Consider the following 17,821-nt stretch of genomic DNA (forward strand, 5'->3'; position numbering starts at 1 on the left):
GGTATGGTAATAACATGGTGGTTGTGTTTGATCCAGTGTCTCTAGCTTTGTGAAGAAGACCACAGAGAGGATGAACAGTCTGCAGATGAACGCTGAACTGTGGCAACGGCCTCCGGACCCCCGGGAGGGAGCCGAAGGGTTAAACATCTCTACGCTGTCGTCTGAAGACGATCTGAACCAGTGAGTGTTCCTTTGTTTGTTCATTCAGTCATTTGTTCATCAATCTATCAATCACTAATTCACTCACTCACTAACTCTTTCTTCCATCCTTCCATCCTTGCATCAATCAATCAACTTCATTAAGACACATGGTTCATAGCACTGGTCCCCAAGCACTGGGTTGGGACCCATTCGTGGGTCGTGGACACATTTTCATGGGTCCCTTAAGGACACATGGTCTATGGCAACATAACAATTAGTGTACAAATACAAAGACAAACAAAGGCGGACAGTCCACAGTTCTGAGACAAACCTGACAAACTCAATAAAGGGCTATCAGTGCTTTAAAAAGAACTAGCCCTTACCCGTTCAAAGATATGAGCTCCAAAATGATGTGCAGTGTGTGGGTTATGGTATGTGCACTGTGCATACAGTATATGAGGGATGGAAAGTAACTTTAACTGGTGCTTGCATGATAATATGTAGGAGCATCAATGTAAGAAATACCCGTTTCGTTTAATGGCTAACCCCCCCCCCCCAGCCCGCCCGCCCACCCGCCCACACACCTGCGCACACACCCGCCTGCCTGCACACACACACACACACACACACACACACACACACACACACACACACACACACACACACACACACACACACACACACACACACACACACACACACAGAGAGAGCTGGTTAAACATGTTGCCTCATGCTAGATGCAGAATAGATGTGCCTCATGCTAGATGCAGAATAGATAGTAGATACACCATAAAAATGCTAATATACAGTATATGATTTGTGAAAGTGACAAACGGGCTTCACAGTTATGTTAGGTGTGTTCATATGCTAATTGTGATGCGATTTCAGATCAATTGCTCCAGCCACTGAGGAGAAACGCTGTTTCAGACAGACAGACAGACACTCACTCAGACATTCGCAAAATTATAGTATAGATAAGCATTTCATTCATTCATTCATTCATTCATTCATTCATTCATTTATATATCAGTAACACACAGGCTCTGTATGTTAGTTTTTTTTTACCTTAGTTTTCACATTTGAATGTCGCTACTTTTAATATTCAAATATGACAAAGCCAAGTATCAAACGTGCAAGATATCCAGAAACGCTCGGAGAGGCATCACCGAGCGTTTCTGGATATCCGGATCTCTCGTAAGATATATATTTTTTTATTTTTTTTATTTTTTTGTCGCTGAGTGGCAAAAAAAGGATCAGCGAGAGCAAAACTGGAGCAAATATCTTGCTGTGTGTAGCAGTCGTTGAGTGTTTCTTGTTTCCCAGGGTTTTCAGTGAAATGACCGACGCAGACGGTGACCTCCAGGAGCTGCGGACGGCCACCCAGCGAGCTGCGTGAGTACAGCGCACCTTATCACATCTTATCATTTAACCTGCGGCAAACCCTGTCATTTTAGATTGCTGCGTTGGCTATATAAAAATTATACAACAGGTAGTTCCGACGAAGTAATCTGCTTGGTTGAATTAGCTATTTGTTGAGCATTGCGGATCGGGTCTCATCAAACAAAGAAATCAGGTGTGCTGGTCGCAAAAAAAGCTGCCGGCTCGCTATCATTGTTTTCATAGGTGATGCCTTGTTGTAAGTGGCCACTTACTCCTCATTTCTCACATGGCCCTCTTCTAGCGCCGCCATGAGGCGGATTCTTGCAAGACACATTTTTGGACACTGCTCCTACAGATTTTGCCCTAAAATCACACAAACCGGTACACAGTATCTCTAAAGTCATGTCATCAAAATGCATCTGTCCCATCTAGCGCCACCATTTGGACAATTTTTTTAAAAACACATTTTTGGACACTGCTCCTACAGATTTTGCCCTAAAACCACGCAAAGGGGTACACAGTATCTTTAAAGTCTTGTCATCAACATGGATCTGTCCCATTTCCCATATTTCCTCCTGATTGGTTACCATTGCCTTCTAATGTTTGTCTATGCGACCTGACGGTCGCTTATCTCCAGATTTAGGGAGTCTTGGTTGTTTTATTTTTGAAGGACAACTGTTGTATAATTGCAGTATTACACTTGTATTACACACAGCCCCTCGTGTAATATTGCTTAAATATGTTAGAAGACGTCCAAGCTCACTGCAGGCTTTGCACATCTGTTATTTATTTTATTTTGTTTCAAAAAGAAATCTTGAAGGTGTGAGAACTAGCGATTTACAGTAGAATCAGCCTCATATCTTAACGTTAAAGGATTTGAGTTTTATTAGAGTGTGTTGTTGTTTTTTTCCCCCCATCTCAGCTCCCAGATCCAGGACCCCCTGGTGCTGTTAGACCCCGCCCGCCTGGCGGAGACCCTGCTGGAGTGGCTGGAGGTGTTGGAGCGTCTGCTGGGCCCTGAAGATCTGCAGGAGACCTGGACCAGAGGAGATGGACGTCCACAGACCTTCTCACAGCCCCCCGAGGCCTTGCTAGGACATCCACAGAGCATAGCAGAACCTCCATGGGTAAATTCTCCTTCTGCAACACTGCCACCCAAGTGTGGAATTCCTTTACTACTTCCCTTAACCCATTCAGAACGGGTACACTATATTGTGTATCATTATTTTATGCTTTAACTATTGAAAAATAGCAGATATACTGCGAGCTTGTAGATCTGCTATTTTTGAAAAATCTTGAAAATTAGAATTTTGACCAGATTCTATAAGTGTCTTTTGAATCCTTCTAAGATTTTTTGAAAAACCCATGTTTCTATGTCAGCAATCTGGCCAGCCATCTTCAAAGAAAAGGTCCTTTTCACTTAACTGGAGCTCAGTTAGTCTGTTCTTGAGAGACTACTATGTCAGTGGTTCTCAAACCTTTTCATGTGAAGGACCCCCAAAATTATATGTATTTGGACACGGACCCCCGTCTCAAAATATTTAGTTCCAGGGACCACCCAGAAGCAAAATTTGAGTTAAAAACGTTCGCTTTGAAAATACATATTATTCAAAGATTTGCACACATTTTTCACGACTTTTTCAAAAATAGCAAATCTACAAGCTCGCAGCGTGGCACTCGGTGCCGCGCTGTGAGCTTGTATATCTGCTATTTTTCACTGGTTAAAGCATTCAATAGTTTTAGGCCTAAATGGGTTAAAGATGAAGAGCCATGATTCCCCCCCCCCCCCTAAAACATGATTATCAGGTATTATGATTATACTAGAAGGAAGTTTTTTTTTTCTCTCCAAAAAAAGTGTACAGAAAGAGTTAAAATTAGGTTTTTATGTGGCCACACCCACCAGTTCATTAGGTATGCCTTGTTGTCATGGTGGGTGGTGACCCACAGTGTTGGGTGAATGGTAAAAGGGGAGGGGATGATTATATGATGTCATTTAATCACTGTTTTTGGATCGGCACTTTTGACCCACAGGGTGTCAGCCTCCAGGAAGAAACCCCAAACACAAAGGGAATACATAATTGATCATAACAACCACACCAGGGGGTCTAATGAAGTACTGTCAACCTCCTAGACACATGAAAACCAGAAAAAGTACAAAACTATGGCACCTCTTTAGAACATGTAGCTCGTTGGCCTCCTTCAAAACTGCCCTGAAAAACTCACCTTTCAGGAGGCCAGAGGCGGAGGTAGTTATCAGTTCTTTTTTTTTGTATTGACTTTTTTTTTGTACTGTTCTTAATTTTTGTCTTATAAAATATTCAATCGAATCAATTAATCCACAGGCCTCCTCGGAACCTCCCGAGGTCTTCTCGGAACCTCCCGAGGTCTTCTCGCAACGTTCACGGGAGATCTCGGGAGATCATCAGACCTCCTGGGAACGCCCGGAGGAGGCCTCGTCGGAAACTCAGCGCCAGACCAGCTCCGAACCTCTGCAGACGTCTGCGCATCCAGAGACCTTCGCAGAGCAGGAGCAGCCGTCGCCAGCCTGCCGCCACCCAGAAGAACCAGTGATGGAGGAGGAGGAGGAGAGGGCTGTAGATCCAGAACAGAAAGGTAGGGCTGGGCGATATGCTGATAAATATCGTTGAGACGATACAATGTCTCCACGACATGCCTTTTCAGAGATATCGTATATAGCTTTTGATACATTGAGGGAGCCTTATAATACACTCCTGTTGAATTGTTAACTCGGACAGTATACAAATGAAACCAAATTTGGTTTAATTTGTACACTGTCAGAGTTAAAGACTTCCCAAAAGGAACCCAGAGAGTTCCTGGGCCCCACATTGAGGACCACTGGTCTAAATGGTCTGTTACTCCTTTTTCTTTTAGTTTCTGTTACCTTGTAGGTGGTTGTTGTACTGTTAAAGGAGCTATAGTCAACTTTTTCTTGAAAAACGGATGCTAAAATAAAAATAATGTTTCGAAAATCTTTTATATATGTGTCATATATGTGTTTCATTTTGGCCATTGTCAGACCGACACTTTGTTTACATTCTAGTCTATATATAGACTAGGATGTAAACAAAGTGTCGGCCCTACAATGAAAAAGTTGACTATAGCTCCTTTAAGTAACTTAAAGAAATAACCATAAAAACCAACATGAACGAATAATCGTGATAAGATGGTGTGATACAGCTTGGAATAATATGGTGATTGTATGTTTCCATATTGCCAGCGGAAGCACCAGAACCATTGAAGGAGGAGGAAGATGAGAGGGTTGTGGATCCAGAACAACAAGGAGGTGGTGACCAGAGTGACAGCGCTCTGAAGGTAACCAGCCTGTCACAATTATTACGTAATCGGTCAATCGCAATTATTTGACATCATCTCAATTATTTTGTCATAATCGTTTCCGTGTTGAAAAATGTTTATATATTTTCAAACATTTTCAAACATGGTGGAAATAGCCGATCTACAGGCTCACAACGCGTCGCATCACAATGCGTTGTGAGCTTGTAGATCGGCTATTTCCAAAGTAAGGTCAGTCATTTCTTTGTATTTTTAGGTTGTGTGTCATATCTACCATGTGCAACTTTAAAGCCTACAAGCCAGACAGAAATGTAATTGTCAACGACAAAAAACATAATTAAATCGTTATTTGCAATCACTTGAGTGACAATTAAAGGACAACTTTGTTTTTTCACAACAAGGGTTCATATTTTAGATTGTAATTATAGCAAATAAAAGATGAGTTTTAAAATGTTTTCATTTACTCCTTTCTATGGTTTTAAATGTAGCCACTTGTACGCATGCCCCCTCCCACTGAAATCAAAACTGCTAAACGTGCTAAAACGATAGAACAAAGTAAATGAAAACATTTTAACACTCACCTTTTCTTTTATCTAATTACAATCTAAAATATGCACCCTTTTTTCAGATTCAGATTCCTTTATTTACCATTGTGTATCACACATAGAAATTTGCTTTGGCAACATACAAGTGTGCATTCAATCATTTTTTCACAAATAAAATGAAACCAACAAACACAAAACAACACTGTGCAGAAAATAAATAATAAATAATATAATATAAAGTGCAGTAGTGTTCAGTAGTACTAGTGCGACATATTGCTGATGTCCCTAAGGGGCAGGGGGAAAAAAAACAAAGTTGTCCTTTAAAGGTGATACACCATGCATTTAAAAAGTATTTATGTCATATTGTTTATGTCCCAAAAACGTTTTTCAAAAGGTTTGAGGCTAAATTACCACTCCTGAATAGAGAGCCTCTCTCATTTTTGAATGGCTCTCAGAGCATTTCAGCTGCAGTACCACCTTTGGCCTGAACTGCGCCCCCCCCCCCAAAAATCCTTTTGAAAAAAAAACATTTTTTTTTGAAAAAAGTTTTTTTTTTTTGACAAAATATTTTTTATGATGACGTCACAATCGGCAAATGACGTCACAATCGGCAGCAAATCTGGATAGCCTGTTTTGAGAACCCGTGGGATACTTTTAACCTTCGCCTTCTCAAAACCAGAGAAAGACACAACGGTCAGAAATGGGACTTTGTGAGGATAGAAGGTGCTAGTGGGACCCCAAAAAAAGGTTTTAAAATAGGAAAAGTGAAATTTCATGGTGTATCACCTTTAATCGTCATGTAAAATGTCGTGACAGCCCTATCTGCAGGAGGTGTGAGGGTGTTCGCAATTATTTTGTTATTATAATTGTCATAATCGTTTTCATATTATTTATATATGTTCAAACATAATGGAAAAGCATAGAGACGCAGCCCTATAGAGGGTATGCGCATGCATGAAGTGAATGGCAAATCGAGTGGCAAAGTGAGTTTATTGTCGTTTAATGCAATCAGATAGAACCTTTATTTTTGGATGCATGTGACTGTCAAGGCCAGAAAGTAGTTTTTTTTATGCCACTCAGTAGGCGTTCCCGCATTACTTCCGGGTATGATGATGATGTCACACGCATGGGTGTCACAAGGGGGGGGAAAGGTTTGGAGGGATTTGGTGCGACACCCCTGGTCACACGCATACCCTCTTATCTGCAGGAGGAGGAGGAGGAGGAGGTGGGTGCTGTGAGGGTGGTCTCCCCCAGACCCCTCCCCTCAGAGCTCATGGAGGACCTGACTCAGCTGGCCACGCTCTACCTGGAGCTGAGGAGCTTCGGGGGTCCGCAGGCGTTCCAGAAGGAATGCGTCAGAGCGGTGGGATCATCCAGCCTCCAGGAGGAAGTAGGGGTGGGCGATATGGAAAAATACAAAATCACGATATTTTCTCAAGCTGTATCACGATACACAATTTTATCACGATTCTTTTTCACGTTGGTTTTTATGGTTATTTTTCAAGTTAACTCTGACAGTATACAAATGAAACCAAATGGACCCGTTGGGTCCATTTGGTTTCATTTGTATACTGTCAGAGTTAAGTGGAGACCTTGAACATTTTAAAGTTTGAGAACTGATGATTTTGACCAAAATGCAGGTTTAATTGAATTCTGCAATGAATCTCTGTATTAACGATTAAACAGGATTTTCTACAAGGCTCCCTCAATTGTATCACGATATATACGATACCTCTGAAAAGGCATATCGTGGAGACATTGTATCGTCTCAACGATAATTATCACCATATCGCACACCCCTAGGAGGAAGGCGTCAGGCTGGTGGGAGCATCCAGCCTCCAGGAGGAAGGCGTCAGGCCGGTGGGAGCGTGCAGCTTCCTGCGTCGATACTTCTACCTGCTGGACCAGGAGCGCGTGAGGAGGACGTGCATGCTGTGTTTCCGGGAGCAGCCGCAGCTTCACGCCTCCTTCATGGAGGCCATGCTAGGTCAGGAAACCAAGACGCTGTCTGTGTTTACAGTTTAAAATGTAGGCATTTAGCAGATACGCTATTATCCAGAAGGACCATTTCACCTCTGGGACAACCAGATCTTATTTTATTGTGGTTTGGGAAACGATCAGCACAATACTGAGTTATACTTTGTGTTCAATCTGTGTTTTTAGATATTTTAGTATTTCAGCATGCTACCCAGATCTTATTTTATTGTTGTTTGGGACACGATAAACACAATCCTGAGTTATTTTTTGTGTTCAATCTGTGTTTTTAGATATTTTAAACATAACATTTTGCATGTTATGTTTCTTTGCCAGTGGTGCTCAAACTTGTCATGTAAAGGACCCCCAAAATTATATGTATTTGACCACGGACCCCATCTCAAAACATTAAGTTCCGGGGAGCCCCCCCAAAAGAAAAAATGTAGTTACAAATGTTCGCTTAAAAAATACATAATATTCAAAGATTTGCACACATTTTCACGACTTGCCGCGCTGTGAGGTTGTATATCTGCTATTTTTCAATAGCTAAAGTATCAAATAATTAAGGCCCCTCCACCTTGGGCCCTGGTAACTCGGTCCCACTTTTCCCCCCCTTGTGACGCCCCTGCAGAGATCACCAGCTCCAGTAGAGCAGTGGAGGTGTTCCAGAAAGGAGATCTCCTCCGGTCTCTGCGCTGCCTCAGAGAGCTGCAGCCTTGGAGCGCTCCTCACCTCCTAGCTCACCTCCACAGGTACCATGTCTCCTTACCTCCTACCTCCTTGTCTCTTTCCCTTACGTCAGGGGTCTTCAACGTTTTCAGTTCAAGGACCCCTAAGTTGAGAGAGATGAAGGAGGGACCCCCACAACCTTTTCATGGATTCCATATAGTTTCATTGTTTGACAGTGCAATCATCAGTGTATTTTGGATTCATGTCAATTTGTGTTTTGAGATATTTAACCACTTCCGTCAATACTTAATAAACTTGACCTTTCACTCTGTACTTAGTCTGCTCTTTTTCCCCTCTACTCCAAACCTCCTTGCAGATAATAGCTGATCTACAAGCTCACAATTCCTCGCAGCGAAAGTCGTTGTGAGCTTGTAGATCTGCTATTTTTGTCTAAAGTTCTCAGAATAAGGACGCTAGGGTTCAAGTGGTTAATATAAAAAAGGAGGGGAAATTTTTTTTTATCACACAAAGATTTGGAGGACCTCCTGTAGTAACCCTGAGGACCCCCTAGGGGTCCCGGACCCCCTGTTGAAGACCCATGCCTTTCGTTCTCCTCTAACCCAGTAGTTCTCAACCTGTGGGTCTGTTAAAATATGATTATTGTGGGGGTCGGGCCTGAAAAGGTTGAGAATCACTGCTCTAACCCAGTAGTTTGGTTCCCTTTTTGTCAACTAAATAGAAGGTTCAAACATCTCAACACTGGTTTAAAGAGTGTCCACCTCATAGGTCTTCATCAGGCATTCCTGTCACATTTTCCTGAAGAGCTATAAGGTGGAAACGTCCTGAATACGGGTTCTAGATGTGCATTGTGCAAGTGTAGCAGATTGACTCACTGCCTGATGGCCTCAAAAGATTTGTGGGAGACCCCAGTTTGAATCCTGGGCGTTACACACACAATCTCCTCAGTATTATTACAGCATAATAGAACTCTACAAAAAAAAACATATGAATTAGTTTGTAATTACAAAATCCTTTATACGGTCCTATCAGTAAGTTGTGTTGACAGTGGTGTGTGTGTGTGTGTGTGTGTGTGTGTGCGTGTGTGTGTGTGTGTGTGCGCGTGTGTGAGAACAGGCTCTATGACAGACATGGCGAGGCCGCCGTGCGCTCCTTCTCCCAGTTCTACCCCACCATCACTCCCTGTGACATCACGGCCATGGCCCAGCGACATCACTTCCTGGCCTACCTGGACAATCTGGTCCAATCACAGGCCGAGGAGCAGAGGTACGTTTTCTCATCTCCAGGGCTCTCGACTGAGCTCAGAAATCAGATAGAGTTATGCCTCTATTTGTGTCCGTAGAATGTGGTTTCTGATGTGAGTTATTCCTCTATTTGTGTCTGTAGATTGAAGTTTCTGATGTGAGTTATGCCTCTATCTGTGTCCGCAGGTTGTGGTTTCTGGGTTCGCTCCTCCAACCAGAGTCACTCAGGCAGGAATGGTTGGAGCTGGCGCTTACCCATGATGCACCTCAGCTCTGTGACACGCAGAGCGCAGACGGACAGGCCAGGTGAGTGGTTGTTTTTGTGACATGTGATTTATGTTGTATCGTAGATTGCATTCACATCATTTTTGAGCGGTGCAATCCGCTCCTACATCTGACTTTGTGTGTATGTATGAGCAAGGAACTCCATACGTGGAGATAACTAACGTCACAGACAGAGTGGCCCATACAAGGAGATATGATTGTTTGTCGTGTTTGATACCATGCGCAATGTTTAGGGCGGCAACAATAATAATCGATTTAATCGGTGATCAACAATTTAACAAATGTATTGGTTAGTGATCAATCCCTAATTTGGGCATGTCATTATGCTGAAATTTACTTTCAAAAGAAGTCATTACAGCAGATCTGCAAGCTGTCAAGATACTCTGGACGCTTGTAGATCTGCTCTTTACGCTGGGGTTATGACATCCCATTGATGTAATGTGTGTCTTTGTCCTGCAGGTGGCACTCTCATTATTTCAGCTGGGGTTATGGACGCCTGCTGTCTCTGTTGACTCGACTTCCTGCCGACCTGAGCTCCAAGCAGAAGATGGCCGAGACCTGCAGAAGCCACGGGTAACAAATACTATTATTACAAGTAACACTCCCTAAGGTTGAGTAGCGACCGCAGGGGGTACCAGCTAATTTGACTATTTAGACTTACCTAAAGATTTTAAAAAATGGCAAAAAAGAAACATATATATGTGCATATGAGACATGGTGGGGGCGGACATTAATTGACGATAAATATTGCGTGCAGGCGAGCATACTTGCATGTAAACTTGCAAGCAAAGGCTCTTTGAAGCACACGTGCGGAGGAAAAGGGCAGAGGAGATCTGTACACTTTGAGACACTCAGCCAAATTGATCAGAGTTTCAGGCGTGCTGGACATCAATTGAGCTGATCTGAACTGAACAGGCTTCACACTGATTACATGACACAACTGCTGCAGGATCTGACTCGCCTGCCAGTGAGGAGCCCCCACCAGGAGGACGTACTGTTGTATCCTACTGACTCACCTGCCAGTGAGGAGCCCCCACCGGGAGGACGTACTGTTGTATCCTACTGGCTCACCTGCCAGTGAGGAGCCCCAACTGGGAGGACGTACTGTGGTATCCTACTGACTCACCTGCCAGTGAGGAGCCCCCAACGGGGGGACGTAGTAGAGCTTTTATCCTACTCCTCCCGCCCAACACTCCCCGCTGACGGGCTGGGAGACGGGCTGGGAGTCCATTTCCCAAACCAATCAGAGTGCAAGGGGGCGTCGCTCCAAGCGTTATATCGTCAGGGCTCTGAGCTGTGTGCTACAATATGGGGAGCGGGGGGGTGGAGGGGGGGGGGGAACACAGATCTGTGAGCCAATAGGGAGCCGGCGTTGGATTCCAGGTAAAATGACTGACATGACTGACAGTGTTTTTAAGTGTGTGTGTGTGTGTGTGTGTGTGTGTGTGTGTGTGTGTAGCTATTGGACAGGGTATCTCCATCTATGCTGTGAGCTGGGATGGCGAACTGAAGCCTTCTCCACCGTCTGCCAGTTGGACGACATCCGCCTCCTGGAGGAACCCAACGGTACTGCAGCTCATAGCACTGTTTTACTACACCTCTGTTTAATAACAACATTTTTATTTTCTTAATAAAACACATTTGTTTGTTTTTTATAAAACGTGTCTTTTTTTAATGAAATGTATGTCTCTTTCTTTAGGCCCGGAGCCTCAGAGTCTGGAGGAGTGGAAGTTGCTGGTTCAACTCTCTCAGCAGAGCGGCGGCGGCGGTGGAGCGGCTTCCAACAGGAGCGCTGGCGGTGCAGCTGCTGCCTTGCCCAATGGCTCGGGGACGGTGTCGGCTTCGTGCCGCGGCAGGGAGGTGACCCCGGAGACCTTAACCCTGCGTCTGGCCAGGATGCTGGGGCCCCAGCGGGCCCTTGGGGTCCTCCAGGACGCTGGCATGGAACCCCTCCTCTCCGAACACTCTACTTTGGTCTGCCACCTACTGGCCGTGGCCGAGAAGAGACAGAGGTGAGCTCGCTGTTAAAGTGCAGGCACCATGCAATTTACCTTGTAAAACTGTTGACACATCGACATGTCTCTAAAAGTCCCCCTAAGTATTTTTAACATATTTGAGTCATATTACCTTGAAAATACATAGTTACATTTGAGGTTTATAAACGAATAAGATCAACTGCGGTTGTCGCTTGAAAATGACGAGAGCCAGCGAATCTCTCTTGCCCTCTTGTCTCGTTCAAATGCTAGCTGGACACGCCCATTTCCTGATCATCACATCTCTCATCCTCTTATAATGATTAGCGAGCCTCGGTCAAAGTGCTTGGTTTAATGTTTGATTTTAACTTCTAATCTTCTAATTATTATTAACTTTCCCTCACAAATAGTCGCCCTGTCCGGCTGTCCCCTATTTATCTTATTTTGTCGTGATTTGTCCCAGGAACGGGAAGGAAAAGCTCCATAACAATTCACCGAGTCACAAGGCTTGTTCGTTCCGCACATGAAGCCCTCATTCTGGGCATGAACAGCGGACAGTAGCCTCTGTCCGCAAAGCCAGGAGCGAAGTCAAGACCCGCCCCTTGCAACTGAAGAAAGTGTGCGAGCTCTGTTTCACCTGAATACAGTGAAATACAGAAATACATAGAATACAGAAAATGGATTCTATCTAATCAGCACTTCCTTGTTTTCCAAGGCGACCGTGTCGCACTGGGAGGGACGCCCAGTGCAACACTTGTGGAATACTTTCAGTCGTCTGTAAACAAGGAAATACTTTGTTTTGTTTTTAGTTTTGAGTCAAATTATTAATTTTATTTAGTAGCCGGGTAATAAGCGTGATAATGAATGGCTCAGCCTGATATCTCCCCTCGGCTGCGACTCGGGGAGATATCAGGCCGTCGGTCTGTTATGTACCGTGAATCCCCGCGGAGCCATTCATTATCACTTACGTAATTCCCACAGCCTTCTCCATCTGCTCCCATTCATTTAATGGGGGTCACGTGACCAAGATTCTCTAAGTGACACGCCGTTTTGACTTGTCACTTTCCGAGGTGGTTGGGAGGTGCTTCGGGAGTTGGGACCTCCTTCTTCCTACAGCTCCCAATATTAACCCTTTCAGGGTATAGTTGCATTGGCAAATATTTTCACAACTATGTCACAGTTCTATTGACTATTATCACTTACAAGAAAATGTAAAATTTATTACAAAGATTTAACTCATACTGTGCCGATCCCGAACTAGTTCGGCTTTATTTCAATCCAATACAATTTTTTTTTTATTAATTCACTTACCCCGAGCTGCTTGTAGAGTCGTGGGTGGTCCTGGCTCGCTAGCCGCTAGCCAGTTAGCCATTCTACTCTGTCCGACGATATATTCCATTAAAATGGTTTAAAATACATTTTTGAGCTCCCCAATGTTCACCCGATGTTCGGCGCCGCTTCCGATGAGTACACGAGTGTGCCGATCCCGAAGTAGTCCGGCTTTTTTTAATTACATGAATAAAATGATAAGAGACCTTCTGAAGCCTGGCCTGATTTTTCTAGCTACTAGCCGAAAGCTAGAAACCTCCCGGCCGGCCGTCATTTGCGAACGAAATCGCCAATCTCCGCCTAATCCAATGAAAGACCAATCTTTGAAGGCTTATATCTCTGGATTGTGTCTCTAGGGAATTGGCGCGAGGTTTATTTACGGCGAAATCGCCCAAAAATGATCTTTTAGATGACAAAATGGGAATAGCCATTCTGTTAGCATTATCATCCGGGACATTTCCATGACGTGCATGAACGTGCACACGTGAGGTCCTGGAAGGTGAAGTCCTGGAAGCTAAAGCGCTCGCCTATGAGAGATGTGCTGGCATTCTATGGCCCCTAGAGGGCGCTGGCACTCAATGAGTTAAAAGAAAATGTGAAGGAGAAAGCCTAAAACCCCACCAAGGGGCTTGAGAAGTGCCGGGAATATTTTACATGCAAAAGATAGAGTAGAAGTCCTTACCTCTAAACGATGAATTTGTGTTAAATGTGACGCTATGATTTTTCCAGGCTCTATGCTGTTTCTTTGATACATTTGGGTTCTGCTCAATGTTACGGTTTCCTTATGTGATGTCCGACTGATGTCTACTTGTGGGCCAGACCCCTATACCAGGGGTCTTTTTCAGGCCAAGGACCCCTAATAGTTAAAGATTTGTTTTTTGGGGCTTTTTATGCCTTTATTTGATAGGACAGTAGACTGACAGGAAATGGGGGAGAGATGGGGAGTGACATGCGGCAAAGGTCATCCGGATCGGGAATTGAACCGGCGACGCTGTCAGGCATCAATGCTTATGTGGTATGCGCCTGGACCATTAGGCCAGCGGGCACCCCAAGGACCCCTTAGTTGAGTGAGAGATGAGATGAAGCCCACAACCTTCTCATAGATTCCATATAGTTTCAGTATTTGACAGCACAATCGTGAGTGTATTTTGGATTTCATGTCAATTTGCGTTTTCAGATATTTAACACCTTGAACCGTCAATACCTAATCAAACTTGACCTTTGACTCTGTACTTAGTCTGCTCTTTTTCCCCTCTACACCAAAGCTCTTTGTCGAAAATAGCCGATCTACAAGCTCACAACGCCTCACAATGCGAGGTGTTGTGAGCTTGTAGATCTGCTATTTTCGGCTAAAGTTCTCTGAATATGGACACTATAGGGTTCAAGTGGTTAATTGCGACCGCCAGGTCGCAGTTACTACCACCATCAGGCAGATTTTTTCGAACACATTTTTGGACACTGCCCCAACAGATTTTGCCCTAAAATCACGCAAATCGGTACACAGTATGTCTACACTCATATCATCAACATGGATCTGTCCCATATAGTGAATCTGTCCCATATAGCGCTACCATCAGTCCCATTTTTTCAAACACATTTTTGGACACTGCTCCAACAGATTTTGCCCAAAAATCACGCAAATCGGTACACAGTATGTCTACACTCATGTCTTCAACATGGATCTGTCCCATATAGTGAATCTGTCCCATATAGCGCCACCATCCGTCCCATTTTTTCAAACACATTTTTGGACACTGCTCCAACAGATTTTGCCCAAAAATCACGCAAATCGGTGCACAGTATGTCTACACTCATGTCATCAACATGGATCTGTCCCATATAGCGCCACCATCTGGCCGATTCTTTCAAACACATTTTTGGACACTGCCCGAACAGATTTTCCCCTAAAATCACACAAATCGGTACACAGTATGTCTACACTCATGTCATCAACATGGATCTGTCCCATATAGCGCCACCATCAGGCTGATTTTTTCGAACACATTTTTGTACACTGCTCCTACACATTTTGCCCTAAAATCACACTGCGACCTGACGGTCGATTATCTCCCGATTAGGGAGTCTTACTGGTATGGCTGGTTCAGATAGGGATCTCCATGTATGGGCATGAAAGGGATTGTATGTTCTGATGTCATGGGAACCACTCTAACAGAATCCCTTTTATGCCCATATATGGAGATCCCTGGTGTCATCAATATTAAGCCCATATCTAACAGGACTTCATATGGGAATGCCCTTATATGGAGGAAGACAGCCCATATCTGTGTGGCTGGTTCAGACAGGGATCTCCATGTATGGGCATAAAAGGGATGTACCATATACAGTACATGGATCTCCATTTATGGCAGGGGCGTAAATTGGGTATGGCAGGGGTATACTTTTAAATATAAATCCATGAATGTCTCTTTGTTTATCTGTGCTGGTTATTATGTTGTTAAATTATAGTAAAATTACTACAAATGCAAAATTTTACAAAATGGTCACTTTAAGGTATTATAATTGCCATATCCAGCCCAAGAAACCGTAGAAACGGGGGGAAAAACTAAAATGTACTTCTTAACTCATTAAAAGCCAACCCCGCGATGTCGCGGGAAAAGTAATAGAGTATCTATAGTGCCATCCACGCGATGTCGCGGGAAAAGTAATATATTACTGTAACGGCGAGTAAAAATACCTAGTACAATGGCCGACGCTCCGGAGACGAAATCCGCGCTGATTTGTCATCATCACGGCTCCACGAGCACACAATAGTCATCCCATAACATTGAGGTGGACGGCCGATCTCATCTTTAATGTCCATTATCTCAAAACTACACTTTAGAAGCTAGGATGGAGGCAGATGCTCGCTTATTTTACACAGTTATAAAAGCTCCCGGTCGGCCATTACACAACTCCACGTGGACACGCATCGGTTCCGGCGCACGATCCGATGACGTCAGACCGGAAGTACTTCCGGTCTAGACTTCTGGCCTTCAAAATAAGACAGCGGCCGTTAATGGGGCCGGGAGGGGGCACTCTGGACCCCCTAATCCGTTAATGTCCTGGGCTCAGAATGAGTTAAAATACATGTATCATGCCTGTTGCTAAGGTATGGCAACATGACTGGTGTCTTCTTTTGCTGAACTGACTCCACTGATTTATGGGTACCTGGGGTCTCCATATTGATAACTAGTCCGATATACATCACTGGCCAGATGGCCAAGAATTTTGTCGCCCTGAGGCACCTTACTAGTAATAATAAATATATTATGTGTTGTGTTCATCATTTCTCAGGTCTCTCATCCACACCATGTTGGAGCGCTGCGATCGCTTCCTGTGGTCCCAACACGCCTGACCTGTGACCTCTCACCTCTGACCTGTGGTCCCAACACGCCTAACAACATGCTGCCCTTTGACCTTCAACCTGCTGCTGAACTGACCAAAATCTAAACATAGCGTTTTCCACGTCGATACGGTTTGATCTGGTGATCAGAACACGTTTTACACTATAGAGATTTTTTTTTCTTTCTATAATCTCTATAATCTGCTGGTCTGTGTGTTTTTGCTTTGAAAGGTCTGGTAGTAGAAAGACAAAGAATAATATGAATATTGACGCTCTAACCTATTAATATATGTGAATAAACTATTAAGTTAATTGTTGAATCGTTTCCATTATTCTGTTAATTAGAACAGTGGTTCTGCTTTAATTAAACTGACAATTCATCTTGTGCATGTCTGTGATCCAGAGGTGAAGCCATCGAAAATTGGGAAGATATCCTGTGACTACTTGAGAAAGTAAGGAAAAACTAAAAATAGCTGGCAGTGGTTAGTAGTTTGATTAAAGACCCAGTGTAATGGCCATTTTGGGCATTTTATTTTGAAGTTTCAGTCTGAAAAGCAAGCCTGTGTGTTTCTGAACCAATCAGAAGGGACCAGCCCTTCAGGCAATGGAACGTACAATCTGAGTCATGTGATGCCTAATGTTTTGTTTGTAGCCATCATTAGCAAGGCAGAGAGGCACAGGGAAATCGCGCTCTTTCGAACGACCATCATTTCGACCGGAGGGTTAGCGACTCACTCCACGGAGGTTGGGGTGAGGGTTAGAGTCGGGTGTCGAAAAGATGACATGTAGTAACAGCGACACGCTCCCGAGAGGCACGACCAGGCTGCCTCTTGTACAGAATGTTTGTTACCAAGTTGCTTATTATTCTAACGTATAATGTTTACAGATACATATTTTATTGTGCTGATTAAGTTTACAATGAGTTATACATAGTTTGGACGTCATCTTGAATGAGATTCAAAACGGAGTAGCTCTATAATTAAAAACAGCTGTGTTTGGAGGAATGCCAGCAATGGGAATCAAACAGGTGAATGTAATCAAAGGTTCATTTATATTCAAGAAGACCTGTCTATGTCATCACACAGCACGTTTCTGTCAACAGGAAATAATTAAGAATTGGCTATTTAGGGACTTTTGATATAAAAATAAAATAAACAAAAGGGGTTTATTTTCTATTTTTTTGGCATCTAGTCACTAGATGCCAAAAAAATCATGGCAATCATATGGGCATATGGGCATTCCTAACACTAGATTCTAGTGTTAGGAATGCCCATATGATTACCATGGATAAGCTCTAAAAGTGGCAGTAAAAGGATTAGTTCACCCTCAAAATGACTTTTTTGTTCCTATCAATTACTCACCCGATGAAGCCTTGTGTTCAATCATATGTTTTGTTTGTGTTTGTCTCATTCCAAGACAATAATTTGATTATAATAAATGTACCCCCATTGATTCCAAATGGAGACACAATAAATAAAAAAGGAGAACATTACTAGTCTCCTTGGGTTGAGTAATCGATAAAAAAAAGTCATTTTGGGGGTGAACTCCTTTGATACCTCTACACTGAAAAATAAAATGAGAACCTCCACCCTTGTTGGGGGGGAGTCC

The 17,821-nt window shown here is 43.5% G+C and overlaps 1 protein-coding gene across 5 annotated transcripts in view; it reads left to right on the forward strand.

Moving 5' to 3' along the window:
- Positions 1–16,501, forward strand: part of hps5 (HPS5 biogenesis of lysosomal organelles complex 2 subunit 2) — a 40,680-nt gene extending 24,179 nt beyond the window's left edge. For 2 of the 5 annotated variants that reach the window (XM_080753755.1, XM_080753754.1), the window contains exons 14-27: positions 37–180; positions 1,465–1,533; positions 2,444–2,648; positions 3,864–4,134; positions 4,760–4,854; positions 6,586–6,774; positions 7,182–7,365; positions 7,984–8,104; positions 9,156–9,305; positions 9,470–9,589; positions 10,028–10,141; positions 11,028–11,134; positions 11,268–11,580; positions 16,165–16,501. In XM_080753755.1, coding sequence (XP_080609881.1) covers positions 37–180; positions 1,465–1,533; positions 2,444–2,648; positions 3,864–4,134; positions 4,760–4,854; positions 6,586–6,774; positions 7,182–7,365; positions 7,984–8,104; positions 9,156–9,305; positions 9,470–9,589; positions 10,028–10,141; positions 11,028–11,134; positions 11,268–11,580; positions 16,165–16,225 — 2,143 coding nt within the window. In that variant the 3' untranslated portion in view covers positions 16,226–16,501. The remainder of the gene's footprint in view (positions 1–36; positions 181–1,464; positions 1,534–2,443; positions 2,649–3,863; positions 4,135–4,759; positions 4,855–6,585; positions 6,775–7,181; positions 7,366–7,983; positions 8,105–9,155; positions 9,306–9,469; positions 9,590–10,027; positions 10,142–11,027; positions 11,135–11,267; positions 11,581–16,164) is intronic. The other 3 variants (XM_080753757.1, XM_080753756.1, XM_080753758.1) reach the window with 3 other exon arrangements.
- Positions 16,502–17,821: the final 1,320 nt, after the last annotated feature.

The sequence above is a fragment of the Nannobrachium achirus genome, assembly GCF_963921795.1.
Source record: "Nannobrachium achirus genome assembly, chromosome: 22".
Taxonomy (NCBI): Eukaryota; Metazoa; Chordata; class Actinopteri; order Myctophiformes; family Myctophidae; genus Nannobrachium; species Nannobrachium achirus.